Source organism: Arachis hypogaea, chromosome 13, assembly GCF_003086295.3.
Source record: "Arachis hypogaea cultivar Tifrunner chromosome 13, arahy.Tifrunner.gnm2.J5K5, whole genome shotgun sequence".
NCBI classification, from domain to species: Eukaryota; Viridiplantae; Streptophyta; class Magnoliopsida; order Fabales; family Fabaceae; genus Arachis; species Arachis hypogaea.
The window spans coordinates 13,920,776-13,941,189 of NC_092048.1; the positions used below are offsets into that span (position 1 = coordinate 13,920,776).

The 20,414-nt window shown below is 30.9% G+C and overlaps 4 protein-coding genes across 5 annotated transcripts; 1 reads left to right on the plus strand and 3 right to left on the minus strand.

Moving 5' to 3' along the window:
* LOC112737359 (actin-related protein 7) lies at window positions 1-3,436 on the plus strand. The gene is made up of 7 exons (XM_025787229.2): window positions 1-238; window positions 737-958; window positions 1,391-1,532; window positions 1,869-2,110; window positions 2,322-2,505; window positions 2,751-2,818; window positions 3,055-3,436. The coding sequence occupies exons 1-7, from the start codon at window positions 161-163 to the stop codon at window positions 3,205-3,207; spliced, it is 1,089 nt and encodes a 362-aa protein (XP_025643014.1). The 5' UTR covers window positions 1-160; the 3' UTR covers window positions 3,208-3,436.
* Window positions 3,437-4,551: 1,115 nt separating this feature from the next.
* On the minus strand, window positions 4,552-6,658 carry LOC112737360 (cytokinin riboside 5'-monophosphate phosphoribohydrolase LOG1). 2 transcript variants are annotated; one of them, XM_072213168.1, is made up of 8 exons: window positions 6,408-6,658; window positions 6,166-6,296; window positions 5,940-6,037; window positions 5,809-5,839; window positions 5,609-5,708; window positions 5,453-5,523; window positions 5,123-5,266; window positions 4,552-4,822 (listed from the first exon to the last, which is right to left on the minus strand). In XM_072213168.1, exons 1-8 carry the CDS (start codon window positions 6,532-6,534, stop codon window positions 4,727-4,729), a joined length of 798 nt encoding a protein of 265 aa, XP_072069269.1. In that variant the 5' UTR covers window positions 6,535-6,658; the 3' UTR covers window positions 4,552-4,726. The 2 variants fall into 2 exon arrangements, with proteins under 2 accessions (XP_072069269.1, XP_025643015.1); XM_025787230.3 differs by having other exon boundaries at window positions 6,166-6,331; window positions 6,408-6,545.
* Window positions 6,659-7,807: 1,149 nt separating this feature from the next.
* LOC112737361 (purple acid phosphatase) lies at window positions 7,808-11,286 on the minus strand. Its single transcript, XM_025787231.2, has 8 exons — window positions 10,615-11,286; window positions 9,800-10,000; window positions 9,575-9,686; window positions 9,112-9,341; window positions 8,866-9,004; window positions 8,555-8,775; window positions 8,298-8,419; window positions 7,808-8,218 (listed from the first exon to the last, which is right to left on the minus strand). Exons 1-8 carry the CDS (start codon window positions 10,786-10,788, stop codon window positions 8,017-8,019), a joined length of 1,401 nt encoding a protein of 466 aa, XP_025643016.1. The 5' UTR covers window positions 10,789-11,286; the 3' UTR covers window positions 7,808-8,016.
* Window positions 11,287-15,692: 4,406 nt separating this feature from the next.
* On the minus strand, window positions 15,693-18,222 carry LOC112735762 (purple acid phosphatase-like). Its single transcript, XM_025785269.2, has 8 exons — window positions 18,013-18,222; window positions 17,625-17,828; window positions 17,401-17,512; window positions 16,854-17,083; window positions 16,605-16,743; window positions 16,289-16,509; window positions 16,044-16,165; window positions 15,693-15,952 (listed from the first exon to the last, which is right to left on the minus strand). The coding sequence occupies exons 1-8, from the start codon at window positions 18,184-18,186 to the stop codon at window positions 15,760-15,762; spliced, it is 1,395 nt and encodes a 464-aa protein (XP_025641054.1). The 5' UTR covers window positions 18,187-18,222; the 3' UTR covers window positions 15,693-15,759.
* Window positions 18,223-20,414: the final 2,192 nt, after the last annotated feature.

Below are 20,414 nucleotides of genomic sequence, written 5' to 3' on the forward strand. Positions count from 1 at the left end.
GGGAAGCTTGGGCCTTGGGCTTTTGACTTTTGACTCCCTGACTGCTGAAACTCGAAAGGTCTTTGAACCGAAGCGAGAGTGAGCTGAGTAGACTAGTTTCCCCTCTGGTCTCCGAGAACCACTGTCACTGTTACTGCGACTACAGTGGCTACTTCTGCCCATGGAAGCTGCCGTGGTTGACGTCGGGACTAAGCTCCTCAAAGCTGGTTTCGCAATTCCTGATCAGTCTCCTGCCATGGTATATATATCTATATGCCCCGCTCATTATTATTATTATTATAACATGCAACCGTACAACCAAATCGCCGAAATTTTCGTCATTCTCATCTCAATTGTGCCCTACTTGTATGTGCTTTCTCTCCTAAACTTTACTGTTTTGCTTAATTCATTTCTGTCGTGAAGCCACTTAAGGTGTAGGGTTTAAGGTGTATGCTTTAGGGAGATGCACATGAATTGTTGTAGTGTTATACATCTAACATTCCCCTCTGGTTATAGAGGCTCTTGTAAAGTTGCTTATCCCAAAAGCTTAAGTTTATAGGTAGAGGCACGTAGTGAATGGTTACCATTCATTTTAGCTCAATTGTGTATAGCTTTCCAGCACTTGCAATTCTTGACTAAATTTAAATTGCATCAATTTCAATGTTTTTCTTTTGTTTTCTCTTGATTGTGAAGTGTGATTATTTATCCTCAGAATTCCCTAATTCGTTTGATTGTGGCTCTTTTTGATATGGCTCAGATAATTCCCACTCAGATGAAAAGAGTGCTTGATGATGGTGGGTCTGTGAGTGACGATAATTCAGTAGCTGATAGTGTTACTGTTGATCCAGTGGTGCGAGGGTTTATCAGAGATTGGGACGCCGTTGAGGATTTATTGCATCATGTCTTGTATACTGGCCTTGGATGGGAAATTGGCAATGAAGGACAGATATTATTCACAGATCCACTTTGTACCCCCAAGGTTTGAGGAAACCCTATGTAGTATCTGCAAGGTTATCAAACTTGAGAGTTCATATAAACTCGATTATGGAGCTTAGAGCTCAAGTTGTAAACTTAAAAAGAGTTTATGAGTTAATTTGGAAGTTTGATAACCTTATCTTCTCTAACACATATATATTTTCCTAGACTTTGTAATTTCGTATACCCTTTGCATGCAGAAAATTCTTGGGCATTCCTAATAACTGAAAGGTTATCTATAAGAATTTCTCGTTTTGTAAATGCGTAAGAATCTTCTTGAGCAGATTTGTCCTCCTTTTTGTCCTGTTTGATCTAGAACTGCTATCATGCGTCCTTTTGTATTAAATCAAATTGCTAGTATTCAGTCGGTGACCTTCTTTTAATATGTATAATAGGGTATTTTTCTCTAAATATTGTATATATTATTGTCTCCCAGGCCAACAAGGAACAGCTAGTGCAATTAATGTTTGAAACATTCAACATATCAGGGTTTTATGCCTCAGAACAAGCAGTTTTATCACTGTATGCTGTGGGACGTATCTCAGGGTGCACAGTTGATATTGGACATGGAAAAATAGGTATCCATATGTGAAGCAATGGGAACTTAATTTAGATTATGTTGCTAAATTTTATAGTGGACGGATGGTAGATGTCCATGTGAATAATTTTAAATTATATAGTATATTAAATTTTATGGGGTAAAGATTGCATGGAGATTATCTGTGAAATTTTACCCCCATGTCAAACACATCCTACGAGATAAGATATGCATTTTCATTTGCCCCCTTTTCTATCGCTCAAGCAAAACAGTACGAATTCTGTACTTTTTCTATACACAGATGTTGCTTTTCACATTGTTATTTTATTGGTCTGGCTGGTTATGTGCTACCCAATCTTTTTGGCTTTATAAATAGATATTGCGCCAGTAATCGAGGGTGCTGTCCACCACATTGCATCGAGAAGATTTGAGTTTGGAGGTACTGATCTAACTAATTTCTTGGCACAAGAACTTGGGAAATCCAATCCACAAGTAAATATCAGCTTGTCTGATGTGGAGAGAATAAAAGAGCAATACTCATGTGCTGCTGAAGATGAATTAGCTTATCAAAAGACTGTTTCATGTCCTGTGGAGAAACATACACTTCCTGATGGACAGGTCTGCTTACTAATTCTCTGATATTTTTGACATTGGTACTTGCTAATTGAGTTTTCTTAAGATTTATGTTTTCTTTTTGATAGATTATTTGATAGAGTTAGTAGAAACATGGAGTGGGGAGTAGCAGTTAAGAGAGCTGGGTTGCACTTGAATTTAACTAGAGCTTATGAACATTTTCAGTAGTTTACAACTTCCTTTGATCTTTATATAGGTCATAACAATTGGGAGGGAAAGATATACTATTGGCGAAGCTTTGTTCCAACCAAGTCTGTTGGGTTTGGAGGCTCATGGCATTGTTGAGCAGCTTGTCCGTGCTGTTTCAACAGTGTCACCTGATAATCATCGGCAGCTGCTGGAAAATACTGTGGTTTGTGGGGGCACTGCTTCTATGACCGGTAAATGTTGTTCTTGTTGTTTGTTTGTTTCCATTAAGGATTTCTGCTGAATTAGGATATGAACTTCTAATATGTTATACTTGTTCTGCTTCTTGATATATAAGAAAAATATGATTTATTTGGGTGTGATCATTAATATATAAATATTCAGAAAATGGGAAATTTTCTCCTTTGAGTTACATCTTTTTGAGAATGCTGTTCTTTGTGGTTATTGTAGTGTAGACTAATGTTGAATCTCACTGCAGGTTTTGAAGATAGATTTCAGAAGGAATGTAGCTTAAGTTCGTCTGCCATTCAACCTGCTCTGGTTAAGGTAAGATTGCTATCTTCTAAATTCATCTAAATTTTTAAAGTTTCATATGATTTTACCAAATGATTGTTAACTTCCTCTTCTGTCAATTTTAAGAGCATAACTTAACAAGAGACAGGCAAAAAATGTTTCTTCATCCTAATACAGTGATGAATTGAAAATCGCAAGAGCGGTATCATAATAATTCGTGTTCAATATAATATATATACCCACTGATTGATAATCTGTGTTTACTACAGCCTCCAGAGTACATGCCAGAGAACTTAACCCAATATTCTGCATGGGTGGGAGGTGCCATACTTGCCAAAGTAGTTTTCCCTCAAAATCAACATATAACCAAGGGAGATTATGATGAAACTGGACCTTCCATTGTTCACCGGAAATGCTTCTGACAAAATTCACCTATCGCATAATCTCCACAAACATTGCATTCCTCTGCAGTTTGCACCTGCCTGTACTGTAACATATGGTAGGTTTTTATTTGCTGTATATTCAAAATGTTAGATGTCCATTTGCTCGTGTTATTTTAAAATTTGCAGTGATCTCCACTGATACCAATCTTCGGACAAAATCATGTGTATATGTATTCATGTTATAGCACTAGCCACACCTTTATTTGCACTCTCTTTCTACACCTTTGAGCTGCTTATAAATTAATTTATAGATTAGTTATTCTGTATTCTCTTAGTTTAAAAAGAAAGAAACTGGTTTTATATAAGAAATGACAAAATCGCAAGCACTGAGAAGGTGTTCTAGGCGGTGATGTATATACATGGGGGTTGTGCATCTCTTATTCAATCATTAAATTCTTAAGGGCATGATTTTCAGTGCAAGATTGCGTGATGAAGCAGAGCATATGTCACTCATTGAATTGTTGGGAGTTTGTTTAGTGAAAAGTAGAATTATTAAAGAGTGAAGATTCTTATTAAATTGATAGAGAATGTGTATTATACATAATTTATTTTTTGAGCGATCTTTTATTAAATAAATAATTTTTATTTTTCATTGAAAGATATAATACACTATAGTATTATACTAATTTTGATCCGTATAAGAGTCGGCATGAAGCCACGTCTTGAGCATATTCTTGTAGCTCGTAGTAAGGTGTTATTAATTGTCCTTATTGTCAAATGATCCTTTTAGTACCATTTATTGAGTTTGTATATCTTAACAACTAAATTTGTTCTATTTAACCCATGTAGTAAATCTTAAGTTTTCAAGCTACTCTCTTCCGTATATATTGATAAATTATTTTAATCTGTTTTGATATATTTACATGAATAAACAAAATAAAGTACGCACACTTGGGTGAGTTCCATCAAGACCAGAGTGTTATAAGCAATACTTAGAAGACAAGTATAAATTATAGGCATCATATCATTTTTGGAATATTACATATTAATAAAAAGATATATAGAGATTATCCAGGGTAGAACCATCCAATTAATAGTCAACTTGTTATGGGTAAAGACACTAGATGACAAATATGTCAATTTTGTAACAAGTTTAGTCCACAAAGTGAATAATCAAATAGCAATATTGACAAAATCTAAATTCACACTTTGAGAATCTAATAAACAATTAGAAGTACACAAAGAAAACTAGGTGTCAAGTGCCTAGTGGACTAGGACCTTGATCCTAACAACCCCACACAGCTTTAAAAAATATATATATATAACCATTGTTATCTTCTGCCCATCACATTATAGTGTATAATTTAATTAGAGTCAATGCTATTTTCGGGGAAAAAGAGATTCTAACCTCTTGGAACTTTAGTACTATTCAATTGCTCTTGATGGAGCTACAACATGCATGTTTCATGCTTGTTATTTTTATATATATTGTATTCTTTACAAGTAAATGGAGCTTAACTGGTTTATATCCTCTTTACACAAATGGATGATGGAGATTTTAAGATCTAAGTTCTCCATTTTCAGTAGGCCCTAAAAATTGGTCCTCTCCCCAACTTTGCTTTGGTGCAACCTTGGGATGCACAGGAACATACTCCTGAAGAAAAACAAAAACAAAACAAACGAATGATTGAAATTTACCTGATTTTAACCAACAATTCTTTTTCCATGTGATTTAGAAATTAGCCCCAGCATAAAATGTTTATACTCCGTATTCTTTGATTTGTCATTTTTATTTAACATTTTTCAAAGTTATATTTATAGGGTAAGTCACTGATATCACAAAATATAAGTGTATTAAGCATAGTAATATCATTTAAACCAACATGAGTGAGTAGTATATGGTTTTATAAATTGAGAGATTAGTATAATTTACCCCTTATTTTATAAATCATACCTCCATTTTCTTTATTAATTCTTCTGATGTGTCTCCTATGACCACTATATGCCTTGCAGAGTCATCTATGAAACCTTCTTCAACCCCCTTATCAAATAAGGTTAGTAAGCTATTGAAATACCCATCTACATTCAGCAACCCCACCTTCATATTCAAAAAGTTAAGAAAAAAGAAAAAGAAAATTAATAACAACTTAAAAGTGGAAGAAAATCCACATCTCAAATTCAATAAGAAATGATCCTTTTATTGAAAAAGAAGAATTTGAACATGTTTTTTCATTTAGTTTAGTGATATATTGGTTCATCTAGTAGATAACGAAAATAATCTTACTGGTTTATCATGTATTCCTAATTGGGACCAAGCTATAACCTCTAGCAACTCTTCCATTGTTCCATAGCCTCCTGAACAATATACAACTTTGATTGAATTTTAGAATATTCTTAGAACAGAAAAGAAGAGTGCAATTTATGTTAATAAAGAATATACCAGGAAGAGCTATGAATGCATCAGCATGTTTAGCCATTATTGACTTCCTTTCATGCATATTTGCAACTGTTTTCACTTCTCCAAAGGTTTCTCCGGATATCTAAAAGAGGGATTTGATCAGCATAAGCTTTTCATGAGTGAAAATTCGGTTCGAAAGATTCACATACATGATCATATAGTAACTAAAGATGGAATTGTACCTCATGATGCAGTAGAGCTTTAGGAATCACTCTAACCCAGGAAAGATAAACAAATGAAGTTCATGAAAGTTTAGAAATAAAATTTACAATAAAAATAGAATATAACATGTCAAGAAAATTAGAAATATTACCCAAGAACATGGCCACCTCCCGTTAGAACTGTTTCAGAGATCAAACCCATTAGTCCTAATCTTCCTCCACCATAAACCAAATCAATCTTCTTTTCAACCTTTCAATACAACAACTATGAATAAAACACATGCAAAAGTTCTTCAAAGGAGAAGAAAAAAACAAGTAGAATACACAAGTATATTCATAATAATGAATTGGTAAACAATATAGTATGATAGAAATTACCAGCAATTTACCAAGCTCAAGAGCAGCATCACCAAATGCAGATTTGTATCCAGGTCTACTACCACAGAAGACACATATTCTTTGGAACCTTCCTTTCTGCTTTATTTCTTCTTCTGGCACCTTTCCTTCCCCTTCCATCATTGATCATCCAGGCAAAAAGAAAGTACTAGTGGATTGATGGTAAATTCAGAGAGACAGAGAGAGAGAGAGAGAGAGCATAAAAAAGTGAGTGAGTGAGACACCTTTGTTTGAAGAACTTCTCAAAAATTCATCCAAAACACACCATTTTGTCTCCATGAAAAGAACTTGGCTGGTCACCATCATGACCCCATCTACCTCTTTTATTATTCTTATCAATCCTGCATCCATGTATTACGAGTTATGTTATTTGTATTCATTTTTGTCTCGTAATCTTGCTAACATAGATCGTTCTACCACTAGATAAGACCTCACAGAAATATACATCAGTCAAGTGATATACGAAATACAATGAGTACCAATATATTTCTTGTGTAATAATGTAACTTAAATTGCGCTAACTAGTGACAACACAAGTTACATAAAGGCAATTGTAACAAAATTTCTCAAGTGGAAAAATATAGGTAATTTAACATTTCAAGTCTATAAATTATTTTTCAACCATGCCATGTGTACATAAAAAATCAGTCATTGATATAAAATATATATTGAAATACGAAATATACATTAAAAATAAATTAAATAATATATGTATTTTATATTTTTATACATAAATATGTGGTCACTGATTTTTGGTAAATACATAGCATTTTTAATTATCTTTTATGTATTAATAATTATGATGGAAAAGAAAAAACAAACTCCCGGTACCAAAAACGATTTGTAAGGGAAATTGTATTATGTGTAAAATGAAAAATTTCAAAGTAGCATCATGATATGTCAGATATTAGGAGTTGATGAAGAACTATTCCACAAGTGCTCTCTATCCAGTTTAAAAATAAATAAATAAATAACCTCATGGAGTGTCCTTTTATGGAATCAAAAGTTGTGACCCCAAAAGATTGATAAAGTAAAATAAAAACTTACAAAAATTTCAACTCGTGATGATATTATTTTGTCTTCTTTCGTAAAAGTGAATAATATATAGTTATATACTACTAGTTGATTTATGCACCATAATGGTGCATAGCAAAAAAAAAAGGAAAAAGCTCACAATTACTCTAACCAACTATCATAACCGAAATAACAGAATTTAACTAACTTGACACAAGATGATTATTCAACCACTTAGAGATATATGTCAAGAATTTCTAACTTTGTTAGTATATATCAGCAAAGTCATGATAATATTTAACATGAACAAGCTTAGGTTTATATTTATGAATTGTACGTTCTTGAAATTCAGCTCTTAAAGTGGATTATCTTTCATTTAATTTTTTAAAATTTCATTGCAGTTTTAAATTTTAGAAGCAAAATAGTTCAGTTATAGTTTTTTATGTTCACAGAAATTATTCAACGGTTCAAGTTGCTTCTGATTTCTGTTCTTACTATAAGTGATGTAAGCTTTGTATTAAAAGAGAAAAAGAAAATGGTGGCCGGCTACTTTGGATAAAATGAACAAAAGCTATCAGTCATGCATCAAAAATGAATGAGGCCAAAATGCTACTTTAACAAAGTATTCTGAGAATCATCTCAACCTTCTTATTAATAGTGGATTTGAGAAATTTATGCAACCTAATTGGAGAAATGATTTAATATTGAAGCATACAATTTGCATTTATGGGACAGAAAAGTACAATGACATAACGATTGATAATCGATGTCAGCAACCATGACTGCGAATTCTTCTCGAAGTACCAATACACATGTGTGTTAATGAGAACTATGAGACGTGGAATCATCAACTGCGTGCCAGAATCTGTTGAAAAACCACATGCTGTCCGCTTCCACGGCATATCCATCTTGATTCCGATGCCAGCCATAGTGAGCATGTGTTCGGTTCTTTATGTCGAATATGGCGTGTCCAAAGCTAGCCTCTCTGTACGCTGAATACGCCGGCTGTGGTTCTGTCATGCTGCAGGTTAATGCATATTTAAATCAGACTCGGATACATCAAAGTAACTGAATTAGGATTTATTATGTTTAGAGCTTACTTGGTTGCCAAGCCTTCAAGGTTTCCTCCATCACCAATGGTTATATATACAGGAGCCGATTCATCTTTCACAGGAACGCAAATACCGTTCACAATGTTGTAAGCAATATTCGAGACACGTTCCTGATACATAACAGCCAACGATTCAGGTTAATTTGAGTTCAAAAAAGCTCATTGAAGTGCACTGTTTGAGGCTTTGTGACACATTCAGTTGCATTGTTATCTTTCCAGTTTAACAAGACTAGTATTAGCACTTACGGATCGTTCATAGGCATGAACATGCCCTGCAAACACGACATCAACCTTGTACTTCACAAACCAGGGTTCATACATTACTCTCATTGATTCACCTTCCATATAGTGATAGTTGTAGCTGTTATACCAAGGCGAATGCATAAGCACAATCAACCATGGAGTCTCTGTCCTGTTAACTTTTGGTAGCTCCTGCTCAAGCCATTTGTATTGTGGTGTATATTTCCCTGAAACAAAAATTGAAGCTTATACATTTAATTCAAGATGTTTACAAACAGATCATAACAATAGGTCAAAAAATATGTATTTATGAATACCATATGCTGAATATGAGGCCAAGACAATGATGTGTGCTGAGGCTCTCTTGACAGAATACCAGAAGGGTGCGGTACTCTGCGACGCTCTATAAGGAACATGATAGCGATGGCGATACGGCTTGAAAGGTACAGTTTCACCCTGCAAAATATCATTCGCTAGTGTCAAAAATCGACGATGACAAATCACACTAAGTTTCTAAACTTCTCAAAACCAAATTAAAACAATTATTACGAGAGAAGCCTTACGATTTCTGGAGCAAAATCAATTTCATGGTTCCCTGCAACCCAAATCCATGGTTGATAAGCAGTACTCCTTTCTACAAACCTTCCCCAAGTATCCCATCTAACGTTATCGTGATTAGGGTAATTATCCGCATAAGAAAGGTCTCCAACAAACAACACAGTTTGTCCTTTACTTGGGCTCTTTTCATAGTGAGTGAGTGTTTTATTTGAATCATAACTCTGACCAAGATCCCCTGCAAGATCATTGCCAAATTAATTAATTACAAACATATTGGCATTGATTTCGGGTACATTAACTACCTCAAATGCTGAAATTGTAAATTTGTAAACATCAATCAAGTAGGTCACAACTATAGGAAATTTAGTTTTAGTTCCCTAACATTATATACTTGTAAATCAAATTAGTCCACCATATTATGTTTTCTCTGTTAGGAAAATGTTAACATAGTTGATAGAATATACTTACCAATGAGACCAAAAGTGTATGGCACATCAGGACCAACTTGAGGAGGAGTCACAAACCAAAATTGCCTCGTTGTGTTCGCGATTCCAACTTCATAGTAGTATTTGGTGTTGTACTGTCCAAAACAAGAACCACACGAATCAATAATGGATTGATTGCATAATAAAACTCAAACTGAAATTGCTACAACAAAACACGGAATGTAATGGAATGGAGCAGAAGAAATACCTCCAAATTTCTGATGGTGCAATGATGAATAAAACCAGATGAGTAATTGAAGTATCTATAAGTAACATGTCTTCCCTTAGCAAGATTCTTTTGCTTGCTGTTCTCGCTCCAGTATCGCACTTCGCTGGAGCCTGGTTCATCCACCGTCACCCATGACACAATCACAGCTTTCCCCTCATGATCACCTTGTGTTATATGAACCTTTTATACATACATTCATTCATTAAAACTTAGAAACTAATTGTAAAACCAAGAACAAAAAAACACACTAAAATTTGTGAAACACACTAAAATTTAATCAAATCAAACAGAGGAAAGTTTCTAAATCTTAAAAAGCTATCCTACCTTTAAAAAAAAAACAGGTGGGATTGGTTAATGAAGAGTACCTAATCAGGTCAGTCACCAATCTTAGCCTAATTAACATTAATTATCTAATCACAGTCTGTCTTCTTTTTTTGGTTAAAAACCACATTTATCCACCAATCAAAATTCAAAATCAATTCTACTCAAGTAGATAGGACCATTAACCTAAGACCTCTGGTTAAACTAATACAGTTAGTGGTTAGTATCTAATTAAAAAGTTGATTAATTACTCACTAATCATCACCCCCACTTCCCTAAAGTTCCATTATCTTATCCTCACTTTAGAGGAACCCTCCACCAACCCAAAACAACTAAAAATTAACAAAAACAATGAATGATCCCTTGATCTATCAAACATCAAAGAACACCAAGGAAACTTCCAAAGTAGATTCCATATCAAAACTGAGAAATAATGTCACATGCAAAACAAAACAATAGAAGAAAAAGGGTACCTGTTGGGGAGCATTATAACCACGAGGAACAGCAAAGACATCACTATCAAGTGGCATGTCCACAGCCTTCTCTTCATTCCTAACGAAGGTGCTTGTTGATCCTCCATTACACAACACTGCCACGTTCACAAGAACCAATCCAAAAACCAAAACTTTGAAACCCACTGAATCCATTTTTGCAAAGTGTGCGGAAGACCCGTGATGAATGTGGCATTTATTTATAGCAAATCACATGTTAAGTAATTAAATTAAATGCTGATTTCGAAATAATGGAATATTAGGATTTAGGAGGAATATTCAGATTAGTGAGTCAACTATAAACAACGTATGAGAGAAGTTTATTAGAGTTCTAATCTAAACACAGTAAACTGTTATTATGCATCGTTTTTTTTTTTCTTGGGATCACTACACAAAGCAGTTTTCAGATGAAGACGAAGACTTGGACTAACAAACCCTTTAGCAAAAACTAGTGGTTTTGGATTTGGTTGAGATGAGAAACCGAGAAAACTGTAGATGTAAGAGTATGAATTGAATTGAATTGAATTGCATTGAATAATATGATATGGGGTCGCAATAATGAGGGCGAAAAAGTTGACTTTGAATATTAATTTTTATTGGGTTGTATTTTTTCTTTGGAACAGGAATGTGCCACCTACGTGTCATTCAGACCACATCATTTATGAAGTAATGAAGAATTAATTATACTAAGGTTACGTAATGAAACCTCTTGATTTTTTTTAATTAATTTCTTAAGGTATGATCTTAAGTAGGGCTGGGAGTGAACGGAATTGAATCGAATTAGATCAAATTTAAATTTAATTCACAAAAATTAAATTTGACTTATAAAAATTAAGACTTACGGTTCAACTCATTAATGATCGAGGCTATTTCTTAAACTCAAGCTTAACTTACCGAAAATTTATGAGTTGATTCGAGTTTACAAACTGACTTAAATAACAGAAAACATAATCTATAATTCTATATCAATAAATTATAATGTATATATATTAAAAAAATATTAATTTTATATATTATGTATCTATTAATTATAAATTTTTTTTATTTATATCCTACATCAAAATCATATAAAAATAATTATAAAATTTTAAATAAAAATATTAATATATATAAAATTACACATTATTATTTTATATATATATATATAAAGAAGCCTCAAGCCCAAGAGTTGAGGAAAGGTAGATTTCTTACTTGGTGCTTGCCCTCTACCTTTTTCATAAAATGTAGTGGCCAAACTAGATAGTCCATTTTCTCTCTTTCCTCGCTCCTCATGCATAATATCATAAAAAATAGATACAAATGAGATGCAAACTTAGATTGAAAAAGTGTTCGGTAAGTGAAATCAATTGATTCATAATGGTAGAAAAGAAAAACGGCGCGCGCAGACTGTTTACCAAAAACACAGGTCTCCGCAAAGTGAAGAATCTCCAAACACATCCAGCTCTTCAATACCTATATAAACTGCTACTTTCAGTCGGGTAACACAGCAAGGTTATATATATATATATATATATATATATATATATATATCGAGCCAACTCATGAGCTAATGAGTTGAACTTATCAAAACTTAAGTTCGGCTCATTTAATTTATGAGCTCAATTTTAGGCTCAAATTCAACTCATCAGCTCCGAGTTCAGCTTATCGAATTATTAACAAATTGAGCTTGAACTGATTCATAAGCTGGCTTGACTTACTTCTAACCCTAATCTTAAGCTATATAAAATTTAAAGGGATATAAAAAATATATGTCAAAGAAAATTTCGTATGATGTAAAATTATATTTTACATTATCAATTCAGATACAAAAATTGAAAAAATCTATATTTATACTAAAGTAGTTTTAATTCTTAAAAATTAATATTCCTTAACCAAATTTCTATCTCAATCAAGTTTTTTTAATTGATTAATATTCCTTAATTAGCTGAAGGTGTTTATTTTGGATATTGCTAATAATTGTTTTTAAAAGTTGTAGAAGGCTTAAAAAAAGGGGTTGAATCTATGACATTTTTTTACTTTAATGAAATAACCTTTTAAATACAAATTTTTAGTCTGAATCTGTTTGAATTCAGTAGCAAAAAATTTATGAGATAATTCATTGTTGTCTCATGAATATTAGAAAAAACATACCAGAGAAGAGAAGAGAGAAGCTGACACCATCATGTATCCTAGTTCAGTTGCCTTGTGCAATGTAACCTACATCCAGTCTCTACCATAACAGTGGTAGAATTTTTACTATAGTTAAAGTATTAAATACACCAATTCCACAAGATTGATACAATCCTTTCTCTCTCAAGTTCTAACCTAACTTGACTTGGCTATGCTAATACCTAACTCTTCACTTTTAATGCTTACCCAACTAAGAAAGGGGTACCTCACTGGTGCAAGACACAAGATATTTGAAACAACCTAAAGAAATCTGAAATTACTCTAGACTTTTTACTCAAGTGTATCACTCAGCCTTTTATCACTCTTTGACTTTTTCATGAACTCTCTTATTTAGCCTTTTACCACTCTAGAAATTACAGAAAGATATACATTAAAAGGAAATTATAAAACTTGAAGGAGATTGATGTTTCAACAGCCTATGTTGCTATGAGTTGGACCAGGTTGAGCAAACATTAATCAAGTTCTTCATCTTAGTGGAATGCTTCTTTCTTTAGATAGCACTGTCCAAAACGTTGAACTTTCTCAGGAAGCTCTATCAAACTCACACTTTGGTTCTTTTCTCCTTCCTTCAGCAGGATCAAAAATTTTCTTTTGTATCTTCTTGCATGTTGTTGAGTTGTTCTCTTTCAAGTCAACTCCTCGAGTTGTATGCTTCACTAACTTACCTTTCAGGCTTTCACTTTCTTCCATTAATCCCCAAATTATGAATCTTGGAATAGATTCTTTTTGCTTGACCGAATGACCCAGAACAGCAAAGAAAAAGTTGTTCAATGATAAAATTCATATCTAAACTCTTGAGCTACAACTTTGTCCCCAAGAAATAATTTTGACCTTTGATTCACAGCAGTGATTATCAAAAATCATTTTTTCCATTTATCCCAAATTGGAATAGCAGAGAGTTGGAGAAGAGGTGAAGAAAGTAAATTGCATGCAAATGGAAACAAATCACCTTTAACTTCTGACTTAGCTTGAAATGGTTTGATTTGGGTGATTAGACCTTTGCCTTTTGGATTAAGCTTTCTCTTTCTTTCTTCTATGGTGAATGAATGGGAAATGAAGCTCTCTCTTTCTTTTCTCTGAGTCTGACCAAAAGAGAAATGAACGTTGGTTTTGGAGTATACCTACTTGGAGAGATTAACTTGGGTGAGCAACTTAAGCTTGAGTTGGCTTTCTTCTTATTCAGCCTAAGTGATTTTTTTGTTTAACAACTTTGAACTTTAGTGCTTTATAACCCACTTTATTTTTCGTTTGATTTCCATCCTATTGGGCTCTTGCATCATTATTTTTTTGGCCCACAACGCTATTCAAACACAATTAAAATTAATTGGGTGTCTAACCCAATAAAAATAATATTTATCATCATCAATTAATTTAGTTAATTTCTTAACTCAAGAATTTTAACTCAATTATCTTTTCACAATAATTCAATTAAGTTAATTGGATTTCTAGTAATAACAACTATAGAATTTTTCTCTATATATATATATATATATATATATATATATATATAGGATAAATTTATAGGATATATAGATATAGCTTTTTTTTTTTGCCATATATATAAAAGTAGTTGTGGCATGCATAATGGTGTAACATTGGAATTTACCCGTAATTTGCATTTTTGTCTCATTAACATATAGTCTCACAGCGTCCCGTTTTAAGGGAAAGAGAGTTTATAAGTTTTAGGATGTGTTTAGTTGTATTTTTAAATTTTTTTTTTTTTATGAATTATTGTTTTTAAAACATCATATAATAAAATAAAAGTAATTTTATATTTAAATATTTTATATAAAAATATTTTTTATTTATTTATTATGTAAACAATATTCTTTTTTTTTAAAAAGATATAAATGAGTACTTATTTAAGTGTCATTAAATAAAAAAATATTTTTTTATTTTTTATCGTGTTTATAAATTTTTAGTAGTAAAAGTAAAAATACTAAAAAATATTGAGAAGTTGTAATTTTTTAACAAATATTTTTAAATAATAAATAAATAAAAAATATTTTTATATTATTATACCCAAATATAATTGATAAGTAAAAAAAAAATTTTTATATGAGATATTCAAACATAAAATTATTTTTATTTTTTTATAAAATCTTTTAAAAAAAATAATTTAAAAAAAAAATCTTAAAAGCTTACCTAAACAAGTTCTTATAGTTTCTTAAAAAATATGTTTTTTTTTATTTTTTAATATTTTTACTATTAAAATTTTATTAAACATGTTAAGAAATAAAAAAAATAATTGAAAAAAATATTTTTCTATCAAATTAGTAGCACCTAAACAAACAGATAGAAAAAAAATACCAATCTCTTTTGTATGTGACTGGTCTTGCATGTGTCAAAAATTAAATACAAAATATCATATATGTGCAAAATTTTCATTATATTTAACTCTGTATTTTAATTAGGATTTTACTAACAAACATTTGTTTTTCGATAAAATTTTATAATGTTATATTTTTAATTACTTTGTCTTTTAAATCACATAAAATTTTTAATGAAAAGAAACTAAGAATACGAAATCAATTATTTAGTAACCAATTTCAAGCAATTTTTTTTCTCGTCTAAAATAATCTTTTTCTCCCTCATTTCCACTTTGAAACACACACTTTTATGAAATTTCAAACAAACTGTCTAATTGTTGACTTTCTAAATATTAATTTGCTAGTTATAGTTAAACTTTTAAATAACAAACTTCAAAAGTCCACATTTTTTTATCCAAAAAAACTCTTTCGTCCCACTTTTTGCTTCTTTGTTGAATAATAATTTGATTGGAGCAAACTATGTAACGTTGACTATGTTACTTTATCATCTTTTAGGTATAGTATTTAATTATTTATATCATGCACTCACCAACTAAATCAATAATCATGAAATTACCGACATTACTTCATAATATAATAAAATTATTCTGACCAATCACCTATAACTCAAATCACTTCTATCCGTGACTTAATGAGTTGTGGAATCATCAACCGGGTACCAATATCTATTAAAAAACCACATGGAATCAGCTTTCACAGCATATCCATCCTGATTCCTATGCCAGCTATAGTAAGCATGAGTTCTATTCTTGATATCAAACATGGCATGTCCAAAGCTTGCTTCTCTATATGCTGAGTAATCTGGCTGTGGTTCTATCATCCTGCGTTATCAAAATAACGATCATATTATATATTGTCAGGTAATAATCACTCTTTTCAATACGTGAGTCATTATATATGTATGGAACTTACTTGTTTGCCAAGCCTTCAATGTTTCCTCCATCACCAATGGTTATATACACTGGAGCTGAGTTATCTTTCACAGGATTGCATCGCCCGTTTGTAATGTTGTATGCAATATTGGACACACGTTCCTTCAAACATAACATATATAAGTGCAATATTTGAGGCTTAATTAGACTCAAAATTCAATAGGCTTAGTTTATATTATAATGTATGTTAAATGAGGTTTTGAGAAATTATATTTTGTTACTTACAGATCGTTCATAGCCATGAACATGGCCGGCGAACACGACATCAACCTTGTGCTTCACAAACCAGGACTCAAACATTACTCTCATTGATTCACCTTCCATGTAGTGGTAATCGTAGCTGTTATACCAAGGTGAATGCAAGAGAACAATCAACCATGGAGTCTCTGTCCTATTAACTTTTGGTAGCTCTTGTTTTAGCCATTGGTATTGTGGTGTATATTTCCCTAAAGGAAAAAAAAATTGTGTCAGTTGCTGAAACTATTTTTTATACAAAGTTTTATTTAACTAATTATTAAAAATGATGTAATTATATGATTACCATAAGCTGAATATGAGGCCAATACAATAATATGTGCTGATGCTCTCTTGATAGAATACCAAAAGGGTGCTGTACTCTGTGACGCTCTATAAGGAACATGATACCTATGTGTATATGGCTTGAAAGGTACACCTTCACCCTGCAAAAGAAATAAGAGTTTAATTGTTACGTACCTCTAGTGTATAAACAACGATATATTCTAATTAAAAAAAGGGGAGTGCTAAATTATTATTGTGAGAGAAGGCGTACAATTTCTGGAGCAAAATCAATTTCATGGTTGCCTGTAACCCAAATCCATGGTTGATAAGCAACACTCCTTTCTACAAACCTTCCCCAAGTATCCCACTTAACATTATCATGATAAGGGTGATCATCTGCATAAGATAGGTCTCCAATAAACATCAAAGCTTGTCCTTTTCTTGGGTTCATTTCATAGTGAGAAAGAGTTTTATTTGAATCATATGTTTGACCAAGATCACCTGCACAATACAATGCCACATCAATTAATAACTAACGTATAGGCCTATTTGGGGCACAACAACATGCAGTGTTATTAAGATAAGATTTTTTAAAATTAGAGACTAAAATTTAGGCTAAAAATTTGTATATAACTTAAAGAAAATGTGAAATTTCTCAAGATGGGTCATGCATGTTAACTTAAGAAACATGGTATTAAGCTTTCTCAAGTTACGAAAAATAATATTTTAAATTTGTATATACTTGTGAATCAAATTAGTCCACCATATTATAATTTCTCTATTAGGAAAATGCTAACTAGTTGATAAAATATACTTACCAATGACACCAAAAGTGTATGGCACATCAGGACCAACTTGTGGAGGAGTAACAAACCAAAATTGCCTCGTTGTGTTCGCGATTCCAACTTCATAGTAGTATTTGGTGTTGTACTGTCCAAAACAAGAACCACATGAATCAATAATGGATTGATTGCATAACAAAAATAAAACTGAAATTGATAAACAAAACATGGAATGCAATGGAACGGAGCAGAAGAAATACCTCCAAATTTCTGATGGTGCAATGATGAATAAAACCAGATGAGTAATTGAAGTATCTATAAGTAACATGTCTTCCCTTAGCAATTAGCTTCTTTTGCTTGCTGTTCTCGCTCCAATATCGCACTTCGCTGGAGCCTGGTTCATCCATCGTCACCCACGACACAATTATTGCTTTCCCCTCGTGATCACCTTGTGTTATGTGAACCTTTTATACATACATTCATTCATTAAAACTTTGAAACTAAATGTTAAACCAAGAACGAAAAAACACTAAACTTTATGATGTATCAAACACTAAAGAACACCAAGGAAACTTCCAAAGTAGATTCCATATCAAAACTGAGATATGATATCACATGCAAAACAAAACAATAGAAGAAAAAGGGTACCTGCTGAGGAGCATTGTAACCAGGAGGAATAGCAAAGACATCACTGTCAAATAGCATATCTACAGTCTTCTCTTCTTTCCTAACGAAGGTGCTTGTTGATCCTCCATTACACAACACTGCTACGTTCACAAGAACCAATCCAAAAACCAAGACTTTGAAACTCACTGAATCCATTTTTGCAAAGTGTGGGGAATACCTTTGATGAATGTGGCTTTTATCATAGCAAACATGTTAATTATTTAAATTAAATGCTAATTTCAAAATAGTAGAATATTAGGATTTAGGAAGAATATTCTGATTAGTGACTCAACTAGTCAACTATAAACAACATATGAGAGAAATTTGTTAGAGTTCGAATCTGGTGGCTGTTACAACATTCCTCTTCCTCTTCCTTTAAAGTACCAAATTACGTGCCTTCTAATCTAAAAATACGCTAAACTATTATTATGCTTCGTTTCTTTTTTTTCCTGAGATCACTAAACAAAACAGTTTTCAGATGAAGACGAAGACTTGGACTAACAAACTAGCCGATTTGGATTTGTTGAGATGAGAAACCGGAAAAGTGGGTATCAGTCATCATGCTCAACTCAACATACCAATTTTGTTAGAGAAAAGGGAGCATAGACAATACTTAACTTACTTAAAAAAAGTACTAAAAGAGTACTAAGAGTATTACTATATAAAAAATATATAAAAAAAGTATAAAAAAAATTAAACATATATAAAAAATAATATTATAATTTAATGTCATGTATTTTTAAGTAATTATTTATCTCAAAGTGATTTTATCTAATATTATCCAAACAATATTTATTTTATCAAAATCAATTTTGGTAAAGAGTTGCTAAGTATAAATTATGTTGACACAAACTTACTTCAACCTAAAATTAATTCTATAAACTTATTTTTACCCAAAATCAATTCTATAAAATCATTTTTTTTAAACTCCAGTTTGACAAACCACAATCCAAATACACTCTTAACCTGCAAGTGAAACGGACACAGTTTTAACTTCTAAGTTTTTTAATTGGAATTAATTTTAATTTGGAATGAATTGAATTAAAAATAAATTACTAAATTTAAAATTAATTATATAAAATAAGAATTAGTTTGATTCTAAAATGATTGAGCTATCTTTATTTAAAAGATTATATAGAAAAATAAAAATAATTTTATATTTAAATATTTCATACAAAAAATTTTATTATTTATCAATTATATATAGATATAACAGTATAAAGTATTTATTTATTTATTTATTATGTGAAATATATTTAAATATATATATAAATTAGCGTTTATTTGGATATCATTAAGTTAAAAAAAAGATTTTTTATTAATGAAAAATATATTTTTTTATTTTTTAACGTATTTAGTAAATTTGTAGTAGTAAAAATAAAAATATTAAAAAAATAAAAAATATCTTCTTGAGAAGTTATAATTTTTTAAAAGATATTTTTTCTTAAAAGATATATTTTTTATAATGAATAAACAAAAGTATTTTTATATTATTGTACATAAACATAATTGATAGATAAAAAAAGATATTTTTCATGAGATATTCAAAGATAAAATTATTTTTACTTTTTTTATAAGATCTTTTAAAAAAAATAAGCCAAACAAACACGTAGAAAAAAATATGAATCTCCTTTTTTTTTTAAATTAAGAATGAGACTCGAATTCCAAATTTTTAAATAAGCAGATGAGACTATATTATTTGAGATATACCTTGTTAACAGAAAATACAAATCTTTTTTACATGTGATAAATCATCTATACGTCAAAAATTAAATTAAAATATCATTTATGGGCAAATCCCTCATTATATTTAGAGAAAATTTCACTCTCCTTCCCTGCGAGACGTTAAAATGACACTTCCCTCCCTTTTATTTATAAAATGTACATTTCTCTCCCTTATAACTTTTAAAAAACCTCCTCTTTAATTCATTTTAATTTTTTTGTGTTAACTAATTTTAACATTATCCATTTTTCAAGAAAAATAAATTATTTTTTTACAAAAATACCTTTTAGTAAAAATTTATTTTTTTGTCATTAATTTTGCTTACCAAAATACCCTTTAATAAATTATTTTTTTATTGATTAAATTGTATTTTTACCAAAATATTTTTAAAAAAATTTAATAATTAAATTATTTTTTCTAAGATGCCTTTCAATAATTTTTTAATTATTAAATTATGATTTTACCAAAATTTTTGTTAAAATTTTTTTTATATTTTACTATTAATTTTCTGATATTAATATATATTATTTTAATATTAAAAAAAATCTTAGTAAGATTATTTTTCAATATCAATATATATTAATTGTTATACATATTAATAGTGGTAAGATTTTTTATTTAATTTTAAAATAATATACATTGATATAAATAATTAACAGTA

What these genes read in the sequence shown, in the direction of transcription:
- LOC112737359 (XM_025787229.2), top strand. Translation starts at nt 161, where the DNA reads ATGGAAGCTGCCGTGGTTGACGTCGGGACTAAGCTCCTCAAAGCTGGT. An exon ending in CTGATCAGTCTCCTGCCATG is followed by an intron (nt 239 to 736) that starts GTATATATATCT and finishes GATATGGCTCAG; the next exon opens with ATAATTCCCACTCAGATGAA. An exon ending in TTCAACCTGCTCTGGTTAAG is followed by an intron (nt 2,819 to 3,054) that starts GTAAGATTGCTA and finishes TGTTTACTACAG; the next exon opens with CCTCCAGAGTACATGCCAGA.
- LOC112737360 (XM_072213168.1), bottom strand. Translation starts at nt 6,534, where the DNA reads ATGGATGCAGGATTGATAAGAATAATAAAAGAGGTAGATGGGGTCATG. An exon ending in AAGCTCTACTGCATCATGAG is followed by an intron (nt 5,709 to 5,808) that starts GTACAATTCCAT and finishes TCCCTCTTTTAG; the next exon opens with ATATCCGGAGAAACCTTTGG. An exon ending in TGCATTCATAGCTCTTCCTG is followed by an intron (nt 5,524 to 5,608) that starts GTATATTCTTTA and finishes TATATTGTTCAG; the next exon opens with GAGGCTATGGAACAATGGAA.
- LOC112737361 (XM_025787231.2), bottom strand. Translation starts at nt 10,788, where the DNA reads ATGGATTCAGTGGGTTTCAAAGTTTTGGTTTTTGGATTGGTTCTTGTG. An exon ending in TTGATTTTGCTCCAGAAATC is followed by an intron (nt 9,005 to 9,111) that starts GTAAGGCTTCTC and finishes GATATTTTGCAG; the next exon opens with GGTGAAACTGTACCTTTCAA. An exon ending in TTCATGCCTATGAACGATCC is followed by an intron (nt 8,420 to 8,554) that starts GTAAGTGCTAAT and finishes GTTATGTATCAG; the next exon opens with GAACGTGTCTCGAATATTGC.
- LOC112735762 (XM_025785269.2), bottom strand. Translation starts at nt 18,186, where the DNA reads ATGGATTCAGTGAGTTTCAAAGTCTTGGTTTTTGGATTGGTTCTTGTG. An exon ending in ATACACTTTTGGTGTCATTG is followed by an intron (nt 17,084 to 17,400) that starts GTAAGTATATTT and finishes TGTATTGTGCAG; the next exon opens with GTGATCTTGGTCAAACATAT. An exon ending in ATTGAAGGCTTGGCAAACAA is followed by an intron (nt 15,953 to 16,043) that starts GTAAGTTCCATA and finishes TTGATAACGCAG; the next exon opens with GATGATAGAACCACAGCCAG.